The sequence below is a fragment of the Strix uralensis genome, chromosome 3 (genome assembly GCF_047716275.1).
Source record: "Strix uralensis isolate ZFMK-TIS-50842 chromosome 3, bStrUra1, whole genome shotgun sequence".
In the NCBI taxonomy this organism is placed as follows: Eukaryota; Metazoa; Chordata; class Aves; order Strigiformes; family Strigidae; genus Strix; species Strix uralensis.
This window is the reverse complement of record NC_133974.1, coordinates 115,422,329-115,440,956: the sequence shown is the minus strand read 5'-3', so window position 1 is coordinate 115,440,956 and position 18,628 is coordinate 115,422,329. Positions and strand designations below refer to the sequence as shown.

Here is an 18,628-nt window from a genome sequence, read left to right as displayed (position 1 = left end):
ACAGAAGACTAACTAGGACTATGCTTCCAGAAGCCCTGAAGTTTTAAACAGCCTCTTGTTGCTAGCAGGAGGTGTAAGGATTGACAAAATATGATGCACTGTAAGGCAGTCTGAAGGAGTCCAAGCCATCTATACATACCAGTGATTTTGAAAGGCTTGGTTTCCTCTGTGTGCAGCATATAGGAAGTAAAAGTTTGAGAGCTGTTCAAACAACATGACCCAAAATCCCCACATTTCATGTCAACACCCAGTCCAAGAACAATCCTACTGAGTCAAATTCCTATCTCTAGTGCTCTGAATGAAGAGCTCCTGGTAATAAGTAATTTGTGATAGTTCTGTGCCTGAAACCTCCGTTGGGCATTTGACATCACACAAAGTCTTGCCATACAACAACAGCTTGTTGTATCAGACATCTTTATTTGCTGTATTGCCCAAGTGTACAAATACTGAATGTAGTTATAGAAATTCAAAATATATTGTAGTAGAAATCTGTCTGGGAAGTGGAATGTTAAGATATTTACTTTATAAAATTACTACATTTATATAAGTCACTCCCACTTGCAAGCTTTAAATATATCAGGGCTATGAAGAGACAGATTACTTTATGATCCCGCAAAAAAGGAGTTCTTCTCAGAAAACATTTTCTGCTAGATGAAGTCAGTCAACAGCAAATTGATTTCTTCCATTTGACTCATTTTGAGTTATCAGCCAACAGGATGTTAGCTACATCCAGACAATTCATACACAATTTGGCTCTCATTTATACCAAGAAAGTCAATGTATCACTATCAACATATTTAAGTATTAGTCAAACAATCTCAGTGACAATATTTATTTTAAACTAATGAAGTCAAGCCAATAAGTTGCCCCTGGCCATTGAGTGCAATTGATGCTTTTTTCACATTTTCAGAATAAGGCGCCTTAGTTCTTGAACAAGTCAATACAGCTTTGCAGGAGAGAGACATTGTTCTGGAAAGGAAGAGAGTTAGTTTCAGATGAGTATGACTGATAATTTAAATCCTGCCTTCCACAGTGAAGTCACTTCTAAAATAGTAGGTCCATCCCAGGATTTTGTAGGCTGTGACAATGCTAAAGAGCTTATACTGCAGAGACAAGCATTCAGCAGTAAAGCATCAAAACCAGATCATACAGTCTGCAATCTGCCGCTTCTTGCAGGCCTGCAACCATGACTCGGTTTGTGGGAAAGAGGGGCAAGAGTAGTAAGTTTTATAAGTGGGCCAAACTGAGCAGCATTGTCAAGCCTCTCATGTCACATTCAAGCTCAGCACTGAAGAAGCTACCTGTAATGAAGTCCAGGACTCTCAGGGAATAGGAAATTAGACTTTCCTTCTTCAAAAGAAGCTGAGGATGCAGTTACCTCTTCCCGAGTCTTCCTGCTTTGTTCTCTACATTAAATTAACAGACCCTGTAACCTGTGTACTCTTTCCTGGGGTAAGCTGGCAGTACATGGTGTGGTCTCCACAGCCTACTTCAAGCCTGCTCAGTAAAGCTTGGCAGCGGTTGCTACAAAGCCAGCTTCCCCCTTCACTGACAAAGCAAGCGAGATCACAAGCTGCAGGATGTTCTCTCACAGCACACAGGAACACTTGAAGCAGCAGCTGCCTCTAGATGCAGGAAGGGTCAAACCCCACAGATTAGCTGCCTGATGGGAAGGTGAGCTGTTGTGTATTACCTACAAAATTAAGACTTCTCGCTTGCAGTGCAATAGGTTGGTGTCCTAGGAGTGACAAGTTGAGAACAGACTTTCTGCGTGGGACAGGTAAGACTACTGTCATTTGTTCTTTGTATGCACTACACCTACAACTTTTTTCCCTTTCCTTCCCCATTTCAGATCTCAGCTGAAGAGACTAGCTGTTCTATTTTACACTTCCTAGTTTTAAATGGAACTGAGAAAATCCTCTAAGTTAACACAGTACTCACTTCTCTCAAGCTATGCCCGTTAAATTCCAAAAAGAACACACCTTTGCATGTTTTATTTCCAGTTCTGCCATTTCAATTAGGTTTTTGCGGAATGCTGCTATTCTCTTCTGTTTGAAGCTCATCAGTTCTACAGGGAAGAAAGAACAAAGATAAAACTGACATACAAAGTGTGACTGAAGTTTCAGTAATGCCCCTTATGTTTCATGAATTCTGTTGTACAGCTCCAGTTACAGTATTTGACCACAAAAAGGTTCAAGAGTTAGTCCTGCTGTTTCTAGCCAGAGATGCATTCGTCACATGACACTGACATCCTGGCAAGGAAACAGACAGCTTGTCTAAGACAAATATTATGTAGGAAGACAACTGGAGTAAAACAGAAGCCACACAAGCTCTGCAAGAACACAGAACATTTAAAAACCAAGAACATTAAAGGAGTAGCATGTGTACCATGAAAGCATGTTTCCTCTGTTTTACATTTTCCAAAGCCATCTACTAAGAACCAGTGCTTGAAACTCTGTATGAGTCACTCAGCTGTACTGGGACAGAGCAAAAGCCTGTTTGTGCAGTTCTAATTGAGATAAGCAGAGCAATATTAGTACTAGACTAACCTTAATTGTAAGCCCTAGTATTTGCTTTCCAGACTGAACTCTTGTCCTCAGCATCCACCTGAAAGTAACTACTTGGGCTTCTGATTCAGACAATCATTCTTAAAAATATTTAGCTGCATTCATTTTACAGGCACCTATGGTGGCCTTGGGATGTCCAGACTACTTGTTTCAGTGTTCAGAAGCCTTTAGTAGTTGAAGGTCAGATGGAGACCTGGACTGAATTAAGATCTCCCTTCAGTATAAATACAGCAAAGCCTGTTTTACCTTGTTTTGCAGATTCTGAAATCTTTTCAAACTTCTGACAACAATCCTGTTGATGTGCCTCAGCCAGCCTGACGTCCTTGCTCTTTAGTCTGGCTTTATCTAAAGCTTTATTCGAGTTTTCATAGTCGACAAGGGCCCTTGTACGTCTGTACAGAAGATCCTGAAAGCAGACAGCAATAGGGCATCAAAGCCTTAAGAGGACTACTTCCCAAACTGAGGGTAAAACGACCTTAGCAGCAGGAGGTTTCACTTCTGTCAGCACCAGATTCTGCTTCTTCCAACATGCTATTAGAACTTGCTATGCTCTTTGCATAGCAATAGGAGTCTTTCATCTGTGCAGTGTCAAGTTTTCAGGACAGTCACTTGTGCCGTAGTCCAAGAGCTACTCTAGGCATCACTTCTTCCCTTAAAGTAGCTTTATCCTTCTGTGAGGTGGGCCTCTCCACTAATGAGGAATAGCACTTCCTGAATTCCCTCTGTCTACTCCCAGTAAGGGATATACTATCTATTTTGTTGGAGATCTGACAGTTTGATTGAAGCACTATACTAACCTAAACATGAGAAGCAGTACAGGTCTCAGCACCAATTCCTTTCTAACCAAGCAACAGTATAGTCTTGATATCTAAATAGCAGTACACCATGCAGAGGGAGCCTGTAGTGAACATTCCCAGTCACAGGACATTAGAGGTATGACACTAGATGAAGAGGCCCATCAGGTTATACCTAGATACCATTTATCAGCATAGTCACCCCCTTGCCAAGTCAAATATTGATTAGAAAAGAGTTGCTGGCAAGGCTTTTGCAGTTACATCATCTACCAAACCTCTCCTGAACGTCCAGACTCCAACAGCCTTCACATATTACTGCATATTCATGATAAAGTACTTTAGTTGTGGGATTTACTTCAGGATTTTTGATTAGTAATCACTAGTTTTACTGACAAGTCATGAGTACTCAGGCAGGGAAAGGGTTAGAATGCTGCTGCAGATTTGAATGCAGTTTGCTCTGACTTACAGAAATTTATAGAGTTCCTCTCCACATGCCAAAAAAAAACTGGTCAGAGATCTTAAACAGCCCTTCTGTAAGTGGGCTGGACTGCAGCTAGCCAATATGTAGTTTCTATATTCCGCTGTAGTTTAGGAGTACCAGGTTTTTCAGGCAAAACAAGGGTCCATCTTCCTGTCTTCTTAAAGCACAAAGAATACCATGAGTGAGTCATGATGCCCATAATAAAACTAAGCTTCAAAAAGAAAACTGTTCTCACCTTAGCAGCTTCTATATTGAGCATGTAGTATCTCAATAGTTCAGAGAGCTTTAAGTCTTCATCAGATGAAACTCTACTCTCTACCTTCTGCAGAAAAGATCAGATAGCTGGTATGTAACAGGAAACAGCAACATCCAGATTCAGAGATTCTTCCCCCGCCCTCCAAGCTTCTCTTACCCTGAGTTTCTCAAAAAGCTCAGCAACTTTCAACAAGTACCTGGGAGGGGGAAGAAAATGCATAAATAAGTTTTAGATATTTCTTAGTCTGATAAATGCTGGGATCAATTGGCAGGAAACCAAGACGCTGAAGGCTGGAGTTTACTCCTGCCTACAGACCCAGGCAAGGGCTTGAAAAGAACTCAGGTTTAGACAGACACCTGGACAAAAGGTCCGATGCAAGAGGTGCTGGATTCCAGCCTAATAAGACTAGTAGAGTTGAGCAGCTAGACACCATTTAAAGTAACAAGACTGATCTCTAGAGCATAGAGGTCTTGTGGAGAATTTCCCTGCTGCTACTCTTCAAGAGGAATGAACTGCCTTGCTTATTCAGCTATATACTCTGTTTTAACAGGGTTTTGGTAAATTGATAACAAAGTTGAGATGTGGAAGAATTCACTTCAGAAGTGACTAGGTTTCCATAGCTTAAAAGAAATGCTAGTATTCTGGAACTTCAGAGGTCCAGAAGCTACTACAGTCCTGGTGTAAGCTGTGGCTGTCTTTGCTGTATTAACAGCACATTAGGACACAGATGCATAATCCCTTTCTTCCATATTCTCCAGTAGTTTGTGACCTGAAAAAATTCAAGGAGACTTCTGTTTAGAAAGAGCTTTGATAATCAGCACAGTTCAGCTCTAGTGCAAAACTAGCAAAATATCATCTAGTTAAGAGTCAGATGCAATTGATAGTTTCAGGTCTGCTGCACCAGGAGCATCAGAGGAAAGAAAGTTTCAATGTCACTTGCCTGCAATTCAAGAAACTTAGACAGCTATGACTCAATCCCCTGGATTTTACAGAAGGAACTTGATATTCCCAGACTCAGGGTATGTTTATGAACAGTTAGAATTGCTTACTTTTTGATAACTGTAGGTTCTTCTAACGCCAGACTGTTCAAGCAAGCTGAAGTATAAATATAGTCATCTGCAACATCTGCAAGAACAAGACAAGGTTTTCAGGCTGAAATCAGCAAGACTGCAAGGTCTTTAGAAAGGACTTTGAAAAGATTCACTTTTGTGAGATCTTGTCATCTTATCTGCTTTTGCACATGCATCCTTGATTCTGTTGTAGTAGTTCACAAGAAAAGTCTTCTCTTGCTCAAAAAAGTCTTCTACTTCCTGAAAGAGAGTATGACCTGGTAAGTCAGTTATGTTACTGCAGAATACAAGCTCTTCCCTTTTTTGGGAAGAACCAAAGAAACGACCATAGCCACCTAAGCATTATGCCCATCAATCTTTACTGAAGAACAGAGTTCAAGACAAGATCCTGAGCCAAGATTTTGACAAACCAAGCCATTTGGCAAGTTTCTTTTTCATGATTAAGTGAAGATGGACTTGACACAACTATTCAACGTTGCAGGTTGCCTGAAGCAGCCAGTAAGTTGGTATCAGACAGCCCTCAGGGCTACCACTGTTGGAATTTTATTTCCCAGGCCTGCTGCAACACAGCTGCTAAGCAGTAAGCAGTTTATAAACTTACTTCACATCCACACCAAACATTGTATGTACTGTAATGTTTCACGACTTTGTGTTTAGGACAGCAAGTCTATTAGAAAGAGCTATCACAGCAACATGACAGAAAAGCTGAAGCTGGACCAGTTACAGGAGTCTTTGGTATTTGATCTTGTCTAATGCAAGCAGAAACGCGTAACTCACGTCTGTTCAGAGCTCTGAAGTAGACAAAAGCCACAAGCACATTTGCTGAGGGTGTAATTCCTTCCTCACCACCAGTATCAGGTGTTAAGGCAGCTCTTCTGCATCCACCAGAAACTTTAAGTATACACTTAAATTTTTAACAGCCTATACCCTCAATCTATTATTTCTACAGAAGTCAAAATTAATATAGACTACTCCACCCAACTCAGGACAGCAGTAACAAGGAAGGTTAGTATTACTGAGTCTCATGCACATCAAGCCTGAAACAGACATAACTAACTTCCCTGAAACAGGAAGCAAGAAAAAAAGAAATCAAGATTAAGGTAGGTAAGTAAACCAACTACCTTACCTTGACTCCAGAGAAGAGGACTTCATCAGCACTCTTTACCACACTTTTTAAAAAGCCACCAAACATCTCTTTTGTATTTTTCCTCCGAACACTCAACTGCAACAGAGAGGCCAAGACAGCTTTAAAGTTATCCCGAGGGGGTAAAAAAGTGACTAATTTGACACTTGCAGTGCAGTAGCATTATTTATGTCTAGCATATGACAGAGCAGGCTGATTTCCAGCTCTCCATAATACCTGTTGTCCTGGTTTAACCAGGATAGGGTTAAGTTTCCCCAGCAGTGGGGGGGAGCTCTAGCCGGGTTATTCAGATACCATGCGGATGTCACATCCTGGCAGGTCACATTTTTTCCTGGCGCGGAGCGCGGTGCACTCATGGTTTTGTACATCGTGCTTCAAACTGCTGTATTTGGTAGCTATTTTGCTCTGTTCATTGCTATCACTATTACTGTTATTGTTATTGTTGTTGTTTGTTGTGTTGCTATTGCACTGTTGTATTAAACCTTTCCTTATTTCAGTCTTGGGGCTTTGTATTTCACTCCCTTTGTGGGGGAGGGGCAGCGGCCGCGTGGTCTCAGACCCTGGCAGAGGCTAAACCACCACACCTGTATAAGCTGTATAAAGATGGCTCATGTAACAAATGGCTTGACTACAAGTTGTTCAACTCTTCTGTGCCACGGATTTTTCCTATTCCCCAAAACAGCTCAGTTTCTCCTTATATATCTTGGATCTACCACTCATAATTAGGTGTGACAAAACAGACACAGTACCAACTTTAATACACTTCCATTCTTCCATTTTAGGACCATGCAACACACAGCACAGGTACACCTGAACCATACTACTTCTTAAGATAAAGACAAACTTGGCTTCCTAACCAACTTGACTAGGTCTAAGAAACACTATGATATTTATAGCAGAAAAAGGTCTAAAAGTCAGGCTTTCATCCTTTAATCATCTCACAGAACTATTGTCAATACCTGCTTGCTGATGCTGCACATAGATTTACATAACATTCTGACTGTGCCCAGAAAAAGTGACAGCACTCCTAACACCTTGCCTCACTCAGAAAGAAGAAAAGAAAGTCTTACATCCTGATCATACTCCAAGAAAACATGAAAATTGCGATCTTTGCTGAGCACAGGATGAGAAGAAATCCGCTGAAGGAAGATTTCATGTGATGATACAGTCTTCTTGAAGACGGCAAGGTATTCACTGAAAGGAAAGAACAGACTGAAATCCTCTCTTAGACTGTCTTCTTCAATATACAAAGAATTGCTTTAAGTTTATCCAGTGAAAATATCCAACCGCATGCTTCTGAAATAGCTAGCTAGTGATAGAGAAGCCATTTTCAATCTCTTTAGCTAGGAAGTTCTCCAGTTTGAGAGAAATTTGGCAACTCCCCAGCTTCAGGATTTTAAAGATTATGCAGCAACAGACACCCTTCACAAGACAGTCACACTCAAGATCAGTTATCACCAAATAAGCTGCTTTTCCAGGAGGCTTCTTTAAGTGCAGCTTTTGGCAGTAGACTCGTTCTACTTACGCTTCTAGCTCTTGCTTCATTTTGGCAAACTCTTCTTTTGTCATAGACACTTCTCCTTCCCCTAGCTTCTGCATCTTCTCTCTGGGACCATCAAAGTCAGGCTTTGAAGGTGCTGGAGGTATCTAGCCAAGGAATGGGTTAGTGATAGATGCTAGCAAATAAAGTTTTCCGAAATTACCAGCCTTCTCTGGAAGGAGGCCCTTTTGCCTGGTCATGGCAAGCCAGCAAGGCTCTGCACCCAGGAATTCTAGAGGCATGTTGATGTGTAGGTCCCCACTTGCCCTCGCAGCTCTGTGCTACCCCTGCCCCAGGAGGGAAACCAACCAAAAGGAACAGCCTCTGTAACCCACACCATAGCCAGCCATCTTCTGTGGCCCACATGGCCTCCTAAAGAATCACGATAGGAGAGAGACTATATTTAATAGAGTATTTCACTGTGTCATCTTCAGGCAGATATCAGGGACTCTCAGAGCATCAAGCTTTTTTGCTGCTCCAAGCTATATGAAAAGTTAACATAGAGCCATACCACTCGAGTTGTTTGGGAATTAAGGCAAAAGTAAGCACAGGGAATACCCGAGCCATGAAACACTAGTAACATTGGTAAAGCAGACTTCACGGCCTTACTAGTATGCACTTTAAATCACCACAGTCTTTCATTTAGAAATACTTTAGAAAGTACTTACAATGAGTCCTGCATACTCTTCAGTTTCAGTGAGTGTATCATGCAGCCACACAAAGTCTTCATGCTGCCTTGTAACTGAAAACTCAGGGCTCTGAAAAGCTGGCAGTGTAGTCTGGAAGAGAAGATATAGAAGCCCTACTGTTTTGTAAATTAGTGCTTTTAGAAACAGTTCTGTCCATTTCCAAAGGAAGCTATTTTGCCTAGTAAGAGCCTCGCCTACTCCCTTTTAGCTGAGCTGGCACTCATTTGAGAGTCTTACTACTATTTAAAAAAAAAAAGGCACTGTTGTGCAACAGCATTAATGCAGTTTATTTTTTTGGTGAAGTTTCACAGTAGTTGGTTTCCCCACCCCTACCCCCCAGCCTTCTGGTGTCAAGCATTCCTTAGCAAAGCCAATCTAGTGTATCAGCTACCTTGTCTCTATTTAGAGGGTGTTCTGAAGTTTCTGCATATATACACCCTCAGGCCATCTTTAAATGGAAAACCTCTATCTAGTTGTTTCCTCAATTGCCAAGTCCATCTTTACAGGTATGTGTATTGCAAATACACAGACTACTTACATAACATTTATGAAGACCTCTTTCTACCCCATGATCTTACCTTAGTATGCACAGTGAACTTCACTCTGTCCTTTTCACTTAGGGCATCAGGTATATCAATTTGCAGAGAAGGATCAACATTCAGATCTACAGATACAGACCTCATCTGCAACAGAATTCATAGTGTAAGCCTTGGTCAAGCATCAAGTAGGTTTAATGAAGCCAAACTGGTCATCAGCTGTCAAGAAGAACCACACTGCACCAAATTGCTGCCTCCAGGAACAGCGCACACAGACAACCATGACAGCCTTGACACTACCCGCCCATCACTGTGACAAGCCTTCCCTTCCAAACACAGGAAAGGAAAAAGGCTTGTTAGCTTGATGTCTGAAGAACCAACTGTTAAGAGTTCACATGAGAGGTATTTGGGACGTCTTCTCAAAAGAAGCATCCTCCTTCCAGTGCTTTTCCAGCTTGTTTACTTGGAGCACATCAAGCCAAAGCCTATTATGCCATTCAGAAGATGGCAACAACCCTAATAGTTCTCTTCATTATCCTGTGCCTCCACAATATGTGGCAGAACAGCTCTTAAAACTCTAGTCTTGTGATTTGTTTCCTCACCCCTAGATCAGAGAGCTGCTTTAATCTAAGGCAAGAATGAAGTGCTTTTATCTATTACAAATAGCAAGCCATAGGTAAGAGCCTGATGCTTCCTCACCAGGCCAGATTGGTCACCACTGCCATTCTGATCTCCCAGAACTGCCACACATGTTCCAGTAGCTGTTCTGACCGCTGCAGAGGCTACATTCTCTCTGATCTTGGGGAGAAGTGGGACACAAAACCTCTTTAGGCTGCCATAAAGTCTAAGAGCCAGATGCTTTTTCTTGGGTTTTGGTCCTGTTTCTGGAACTGTGGCACTATCACTGCATCTGTTTCATCTTATTTTCAGGATACCCAGCATCATGTTATGCATTGCGGCTAGAACGCACATTCGCTGTTAAAGAAAGCCCAATTAAGCTTGTACAAGAACTAGCCTCAAAAGGTATCCGAACTTTGCTTTACAAAAAACTATTTATTGCTGGTAACTGCAAGTCTCTTCCCCTCCCAAATTCAGGTTTTGTCTTACCCGTTCTAGACAAAGCTTTGTGTCTGGCAACATTTTAATGCTATGTCTTCACTCAGAGCACCTGGGAAGCTGTTTCTGAGCATGCTATGTGAGGCACCTCAGAGCTACCAGGTTCAATAAAGGCCAGACTTGCCTTCCCAGTGCTTCGGACAGGCCTTAAACAGAACCAGCATCTTCCTTTGGGGATTTATTTCTTCATTCCGACAGCTTACACCAAGAATGTAATTTCAACTGTACTTAAACTTTCCTACAGCAGTGGAATAGCCTTCTGTTGAAGATGCTCTAGGTTACATACCACTAACATCCTCAAGTCATGTCCTACTGAAATTCCTTACAACGACAGAGCTTTCTGACTCTGAGCACACAAGGCCTTGATGCCCAGCATGCCACCCTGTTCTGGGAAGCCAGGGAGGCAGCCAGGCTGCACTCATAAGTGGTAAGATTCAGCATAGCCACCAACCCATTTCTCCCTCTGGTCTACAATATGAACTCCCTTTATCAAGTCATACTTCACTGCTTGTACCCAGCCATTGAAGGCAAATGGCTTCAATTCCCTATGTGACCTCAGAAGCAAGCAAAAAAGTTTAGGCATATCCAGCACAGATTACCAAGATTAATGCACACATCCAGTTCTTACATCTAGTAGAACCACATACTTATACACCAAGGAATAGACTTTCAAAAGCTATTAGACACTAGTGATCACCAGGTTCAGTCATCTGTTTTCTAGAAGCACGCAGGAACCTTAGCCTATCACATTATGGTGGTTCCTGTGCTATGAAACCCATCTTCTGAGAGGCCCTCCCTTCAGTGCTGCAGCCTAACAAATCATTTTTGTTTTCTGCAAGAGGGAGAAACTGCCAGAGATCAAGGTCACAACACAGGAAGTTTGCTGAAGAGTGATTGTCAGAGCCAGGCTGAATCCCGAGGTTATCCTTTAGAGATAATTGTGAATACCTTCCCAGGAAAGCAAGCTAGAGAACTGGGCCATGACTGGTATTATTTCACTGCCTTGCAGCATACTAGTGCACAGACCCCACCAGCCAGGAGCTTACCCCCACCACCTGCTAAGCACAACAACTTTCAGCACCAAAGCCCACAAGCAAACAGTGCCAGACAGCATCTGAGCAATCCTGTCATATCACAGATTGCTTGAATGCTGCCTTAAGCTTCCATAAAAGCTGCCTAAGAACTGTTGAGAGGTTGCCCTTTATAAGGTGAAGCTTTGCTTCCAAAAGCTTTGGAAACTCCCTCTGCCTAGTCTGGCCATCTGTGTGCTGCAGTCTGGATCTGGTAGACAAGTCTCTCCCTGGATGCCTGCAGAGGACCCAGCTGTCAGGTTAGGATGCATTTGCCTCTACATGGCCTGTCCCTGCCTAGACTCCTGCTACCACTGATGGTTACTGCTGTCATCTATGATCTGTCTCATGTGTAAGTGAGGGACACCCCAGTCACTGTACCCTCCTCCTTCTAGACATGCTAAGAAGATGTCTATCTGCTGCATACTGGCTGTCAGCTAGAGCTAGGAGGAGACAGGTAAGAGATACAGCTTTTTAAGCCTTATGACTATAGAAAGACCTCATATGCAGCAGAATGAGCCTCCCATTCTGACTTCTATAGGACAGAAGGCTTTTACCCCATGCTGAGTATTGCCTTGGCAACCAGCAAGGATGTTGAGCTTACAGGGCATGCCCTGGAACACAGCTCCTAGCAGTCCCAGCACTGCTCACATTCAAATGCATGTGGTGGGACTCCAACAGCACAGTCACCTATCTCCAGTCACCCCATGGGACAGATTATTGTATTCCCCTACAGGCATGCAATTCTGGTAGTTGCTCAGGAAGGCACAGACCAAACAGCACACAGGTGCATGGCCCACAGGTCACTGACACTGGTTTGGGCAGAAGCTGCTCCATTCAAGCACTGGAGGAAGGATACTTAGAAGGCCACCATTCAGAAACTGGTTTCACCAGGAGCACAGCTCACTGTCTGTTGCCAACTGAATGAAAGGCAAGTTGGTCAGTGTTTTCCAGTCAGATAACACTAGCAGCCAAAGCAGTGAGATGCAGACCCCAGTGTTTTGCATCCTGCTTACTTATCTTTGCTGTCCAAACAGGATCAGCAGTGCTAACAATATGAACTGCTGAGTCTGGAAAGCATGATAAGCCAAAGGAAACCGCTTCCTCTCAGCTAAACTAAGGAAAGGATTACACAAATCAGCCAGTCCTGAATTTGTGAACTTTCTTATTAAGTCTGGTGGAGAAAGTAACCCATGATTAGATGCTCTCCACACACCCCTCCATGCCTAGTAGTTGTCTGCACAAGAGATGGGCAGGTATGGACACAAGATGGTATTGCTTTGTCAGATTAAAGCAGTTCACTCACAGGCATTTCTCCCCTGCACTAGCACCATAAACTGCAGAAGCAATGAGGCAAGAACATGTAACCTACAGCTTCAACAATCTCCAGGAATGCTACTGCAGGACAGCTTATTGCCCCAGCAGGGCCTTCTGTAAGCAGAAGCAACTGGGAGTCAGCAGCAGTGCTCAGCTGTGCACTCCAGAGCAGTATGTACTATACATGAGGCCTGAAGTGTGAGACCAGCCCAGAAACAGGACAAGAGTCAAGAATACCCCTATATACACTGGTGGGATTCTGCCCCTCAGGACTACATGAAGCCCCTTGCTAAAAGTCTTGTACCTCTCCTACCCTAAACATCTGCTGTAAATGTACATGACCCAGCCTATACTTAAAGGCCACCGCAGGCTCAAACATCAAGTATATCACTGTTTGAAGACAGCACAGGATTATCACCTCTACCCTTCTGGAGTCTGGTCTTCAGTGAAGGACCTGAAGCCATATGAAACAGAGGCTTATAAAACCACCGGTCTGCTCTAATCCCGTGAAGGTCACTGTGGGCTCCTAACTCCAGGCCAGAGACCTTTAAGATTACACAATCATGGCAGCAAGGCTCAGACTACAAAGAGAGCATTCACACTGTCTGACTTCAGAAGAACTGAGTGCTTTTTTTCCCCCCCTACAGAAAGTGCTGGAGCAGCATTTCTCCACTGAACTGGAAGCAGAAAGCCCCTCTCCTGTTACCACAGCTCTGTAAAGCATTAACCCAGTGAGCACCTAAAGGATATGTTCCACACCAACCCTTGATCAATACAAGCACCTGCTCTTGCAGCATTAGCAGCTCATCATTCAGGACCTTCCATTCCACCCACCCTCCTACACCCATCCTACAGGCAGGAATGAGGAACAATTTGCTTATGGTCACATGAAGGCTGTGCAGAGCAAAGGAACTAAACTTTCATCTCCAGGCCCCAGGCTTGTTCCTTTATCACAGCAGCCACCCAACCCAAGGCCTTCCCAGGAAACCACTCCATCTTAGCTCTCTAGCCTGCCATGTCTGGCAGCTCCTTCACATCTGGAGGCATTTCTCTGCTAGGACATCATTGCTTCTTCCCTGCACTCCAGGCAGAGGGCAAGAGAACTGAAGTTTCCCCATCCCAGTTACCAGAAACCAGTCTGTCACCCCACAGCCTCAAGGGGATATAATCCAAGCTCAGCAGCTGGTAAGAGATTATTCCTTACTTGCAGCACATGACTAAAGTACAGAGAATGGTGACTCCTGGAGCAGCACAGCGGGAAACAGATGGGTTGGGCTGCAAACTGAAACACTCATCCAAATGCAGCAGTGCCCCACTTTCACCTCCCATTTCCCTTTCTCAGAAACAGCTTAGAGGCTTCTGGTTTGCAATGACTACAGCAATTGTTACAGCTTCTTAGATGCCTTCCTTGTATTGGAATCCCCAGAGCTTCTTGAAGATTCAAGAAAAACTTCTCCCTGTTCAGTAAAGATACCGTCCACCACAACTCTCTGACCTGGAAATTAGAACAAGACATCAAGCAGAGCCCTCCACAATAACACACAGTCATTATATTGATTGTTTCTAGGCATCAGGACCAGAAGACTAAAAATAGATATTATGGCACCAATTAGGATGCTATGATAATCAACTGATCTGGAAGACCAAGAGAAGAGACAGCAGAGAGCATTACTGCAACCAATCCAGGTACAGTTTGACAGCACTTGCTTTTTTTTATTGCTTAGAGATGTTAAAAACAGAGTTGGATCATTTAAGTACAATCCAGTGATGACCACTAGCTAGCCAGGCTTCAGCTTGACAGATCAGGCCTCACCCAATGCAGAACGTCTTCACGCTTGCAGGCATCCAGTGGAAGGAAATGCCCTCAGCTACTGAAGCTGCTTAGTTCTGTTGAGTGGCCTTAACTGCTGCTTTTAAAGTTACACCCTTTGCAGTTTTAGCATCAGTTCTAGATGACTCTATGTTACTTCTGCATTCTAACTAAAGAATCTGCCAGTGCAAGCAACTGTGTACAACATCCGATTGCTAGCGAAAGAATCCATATTTGTTCTCAAAGTCAGATCAATCCAGAGGTTTTCCATATAGCCAGGCTCCCAGAAGGAGCAAGGAGCCCTTCCAGGGGGCTCCATGTCAGAGCTTTCCACTTATTGTCAGCTTCCTTATAAAAAACCTCTTCTCTTACTGGTCACCTCCCTGCTGTCATTCAAGCAAGAGCCACAAACAAGACTTCCGTAGTAATTACATCTGCCACTACCCAGAATCCATTACCTTTTACAGAGTAGTCTTGCTAATTAAACCAGTTTTAGTGCTCTCTGGAGAGCACTTAGAGATCATGATGTTTTCTGGCAGTTTGTACAGTCATCAATTCCAGAGGGCCTTGTTCTGACACCCAGGAGTTAACCAGCAGACTTACAGAGTATCTGGCCAGCAGATATTAGTGGTGTTAGTTGCTGGAACTACATTTCAGTCATGTTCAGCACAAGTAGCTTAAGTTTCCCTTTAATCAAGATACTAAAAATGTCTGAAAGTAGACTGCATGCCTACAGCAGTAAAGATCCAATGCAGTAGATGTGAAGCCTTGATTTTGCAGCCTTTGTGACAGACTTGGTATTAGCTCTCAGACATTCAGCTGAAACAGTCCTAAAGTAGTCCGAGTTACATATAACCAGGAAAATTGAACCAGTCTTCATGTTGCTACTTATGCTACAGAAAATGCCTTCCCAAATTTGTGACTTCAGACTGTAGAACTCCAGTGATGCAATGGTTTAATTATTTTGCTTAAAAGACAGAGGGAATAACAGCTCAATTTAGTTGCACTGAAATGGCATTTCTCACCAAGTGCAGTGCTTGCCAAGTACACAGAAGGCAGCCTCTATAGCCAGAGCACCTGTTGCCACTGGCTGTGCAATAAGCTGGCCTGATCACTTAGCTCTCCTGTCAGAGGGATCTCTGCATCCCTCTCTGCAGAAACCAAGTGGTGATACACCTTTTTACAGAGGGAAGGACACTATCAACCTTCAAGGATCCCATATTCCAACCAAACGTCTCTCCAGCTAACCTTGCTCCCAGCTCAAGAGGTCAAGTAACAGCTTTAGCAGTGCAGGCCAAATCCACCCTGCTGCAGCAGTCTGCCTGCAGAGCACAGCCTACAGTTAAGCACTTTTAGCCCATATGCCATCTGTAACATGAAGCGTGCCCAGCTAAAATGGAAATTGTGCAACAGAAGCAAACCCCTAACTCATAGTCAGCATCTACAAGAATGTTTTGCTCATCTCCTGCAGCAAGGCTGGAGCTGGTGGTAGGGAGTCTCAGCAATACAGCCTCACCATGCTCTCTTCACCTCCCATGGATTTGAAACCAAGTCACCAGCGCAAACCGCTGGGCCAGCTCCACGGAGGCTTTATGTCCTTGACAGTACATTATCCTTATCCAGTAGCCTTCACCTTGCTAGCAGTTGCTAGTTGCTCTGGGCCCAGTAGCATGCAGAAGCAGTTTTCTTGCAAAGCATAAGCAAGATCTAATGCACCCTCATTCTTTCTAGAATATGTAGAAGTTGTCCAGCTCTGAGAACCACTGTTCCGGAGTAAAAACAGCAAGTCCTAGGCTATGATGTATCTGACAGTGGAGACTGTTCTGAGAGAGTGGCTACAATACTCACTCTCAGTATTTTTCTGTAGAACAGTTTAACTGCAGACTGGAGCCTTTACAATACTATCAAGTCACTGACATTAAGAAATACCAGGGTATTTGCACAAGCTTAGCTTGGCGCTCCCACTACTCCACTTTCTGAAGGGCCTTTTCCTCCCCATGATAGATTACACAATCCTTCCCACTGCACTTTCAATCACCCTCATCCTACCCTCCCTTCCTCTTCCTACGTACCCTGATCCTCTCCTGCTTCACCACCTCAGGGTCAGTTTTTAGTTTATACTTACCAATGATTCCTATTCAAGGTTAATACCTAATGAAGATTCCTTTATAGTCCTAGGCTTTATCTACTGGCCACACCAGTTCCATGTTGCTGTTTCCTCACCTAAACAGGAACAGACAAGATAAGAGTATTTCTATCCTCCCCCTGCTGCTGGAATCCCAAGACAGCCCTACTACCTGAAACAAGCTAGTTAATCTTTGGCCATTGAGTTTACAGCTACTCCAGCCCTCATCATCAGAACATATTCCCCTCCCCCCAATACTCCCGTCTGTTAAGTTAGAAAGGGCACATAAACACTCAAAGTTACCAATTGCTGCAAGACAGTTGATATTTTACCCATCACCTGCAGGTCCTGCAAGCCTATAAAGACTTTCACTCAGTATTCTCAAACGGCAGATACTTTAATAGTTTCACATGCAGCAGAAAAAGGTTAAGGCACTGGCTAGGTCACAGCTCAAAGCAAGTAACTAGAAGACACTTGTTCAACAAACTTTTGCCTGTTCTACAGGATCAAGACTGTTTTAAGAAAATTCATATGCAAGAGAAGCAGATGAAAGGAAGTTATCTAAAAAAGTTAAAGGCAGGTATATTTCTAGCCCTCAAGTCAGCTAATATACATCTTCCAAAAAGCTGGAGAAAACACAGACTGAAAGACTCAAGCCCCCTTAACAGCTTAAAACACAAGTCATCTTCCTACAAGCAAGTTAAGTGTAGTCACAATGCAAAAGTACATTCAGAAGTAACAGTATGGAAGTCATACTCTCTACATCGGCAGCTCACTGGCTGTTACAGGGGTATCTCACTTTCTACTCAAGGTGTGTTGGGGGTAGTTATTAAACCAGGTAGGCTAGGTAGATTAAGCTAGGCAGCTCAATCAGTATGAGGAATAATTCCAAGCACTGTCTACATACATACACATTAATTCACAAAGTTCCTGTTTTATCATTTAATTTGCATTTCCTCTGAGAAGTTGAGTCTTAACATTAGGTAACACCTCATGCTCCCTCAAAGACAAAACAGAAGCCTCCTTGGTACTTAAAACTTCAACGCTACTACAGAGAAAGGAAAACCAAGTCAGCTACCAATGCGACAACTAAAGCAAAGAGGCATCACAGCTGACCTTCTAATTAATACAACCAGGAAGGCTGGTCACAGACACACAAGGCAGCCGACCCACTGAAGAAGAGCAAGTTTAAACGCCTCTAGCAGAAGTGCCTACAGCACTTCATTGCTAATGCCCAGCCACGGGTCCTGACGAGCCGGTCGCACTCCTCCATCCCAGCGGCAGGCCCAGCTCCAGGGCCCCGCTTGTCACCCTGCTCCCGCCACAAACTGGGTGCTCTACTTACAGCCGGCACTGCCTTACGGCAGCTACAGAGCCCTTCCCTTCTCCTCCTTCCCACTCTGGTTTTTCTTCTTTTTCCACAACCCTTCACCTATCTCTAGGCACCCCTTCCCTCAGGGGCAGCACCTCACGCTCACCCTGACCACCTACCCTCAGAGGGCCTTGGGTGCAGGGAGCAAGCAGCGCTAAGACTAAGAAAACTAATATTTAAAAAATAAACCCCAAAACGAGCAAAAATTAAAACCAGTCACTGCTCCGGTACTGCCGGGAGGAGAGAAGGCTGGGAGCCCCCTCACACCTCGCGGGGCTAGCATGGGGCCAAGCGCAGCCGCACCCCCACAGCCCGCCTCAGACGGAACCGGGCCGCCGCCCTCACCTTGTTCTGCGCGTCCTCCCGGAGCAAAGCCATGTCACCCAGACACGACCAGCCGCTCACCGCCCTCCCTGCTGCCGCCGCCGCCTCATATAGCCCGGGGCGGAGCCGCGGCCGCCTCACGCCGCCAGCGACACACCCCCGCCGTCCCGGCGGCCCCCGCTCCCGACAGAGGCCGCGGCGCCCGCCCCCTCAGGGCGGCGGCCATCTTGGGTGAGGGCAGGGTGCCGCTTGCCTTCATCCAAGATGGTGGCATAATAGGGTTTTTTTTATTCCCTGCTTTTAAAGGTTTGGGTTATTATCTTCAGAGCTTTTCAAAGGCGACTCAAAAAAAGCGGAAGCGAAAGACACACCCACACACACTCTCTGGGGCCCCAGCGCCGAGCTCCGCCCAGGCGC

General features: G+C 44.2%; 1 protein-coding gene across 2 annotated transcripts; it reads right to left on the bottom strand.

Moving 5' to 3' along the window:
* Nucleotides 1–397: 397 nt before the first annotated feature.
* On the bottom strand, nucleotides 398–18,344 carry SNX5 (sorting nexin 5). 2 transcript variants are annotated; one of them, XM_074864024.1, is made up of 14 exons: nucleotides 18,233–18,322; nucleotides 16,516–16,613; nucleotides 9,120–9,224; nucleotides 8,521–8,631; nucleotides 7,838–7,959; nucleotides 7,383–7,506; nucleotides 6,295–6,390; nucleotides 5,303–5,408; nucleotides 5,148–5,223; nucleotides 4,255–4,294; nucleotides 4,078–4,164; nucleotides 2,814–2,973; nucleotides 1,983–2,068; nucleotides 398–969 (listed from the first exon to the last, which is right to left on the bottom strand). In XM_074864024.1, the coding sequence occupies exons 3-14, from the start codon at nucleotides 9,222–9,224 to the stop codon at nucleotides 922–924; spliced, it is 1,161 nt and encodes a 386-aa protein (XP_074720125.1). In that variant the 5' UTR covers nucleotides 16,516–16,613; nucleotides 18,233–18,322; the 3' UTR covers nucleotides 398–921. The 2 variants fall into 2 exon arrangements, with proteins under 2 accessions (XP_074720125.1, XP_074720124.1); XM_074864023.1 differs by lacking the exon at nucleotides 16,516–16,613 and having other exon boundaries at nucleotides 18,233–18,344.
* Between the last annotated feature and the right edge of the window lie 284 nt (nucleotides 18,345–18,628).

Bases quoted from the DNA above. Each gene is read 5' to 3' on its own strand.
- SNX5 (XM_074864023.1), bottom strand. From the start codon at position 18,265: ATGGCTTTGCTCCGGGAGGACGCGCAGAACAAG. The intron at 9,225-18,232 runs GTGAGGGCGGCG...ATTCTGTTGCAG, and splicing joins GGGAGGACGCGCAGAACAAG to ATGAGGTCTGTATCTGTAGA. The intron at 2,974-4,077 runs GTGAGAACAGTT...GTCTGCTTTCAG, and splicing joins TCAATATAGAAGCTGCTAAG to GATCTTCTGTACAGACGTAC.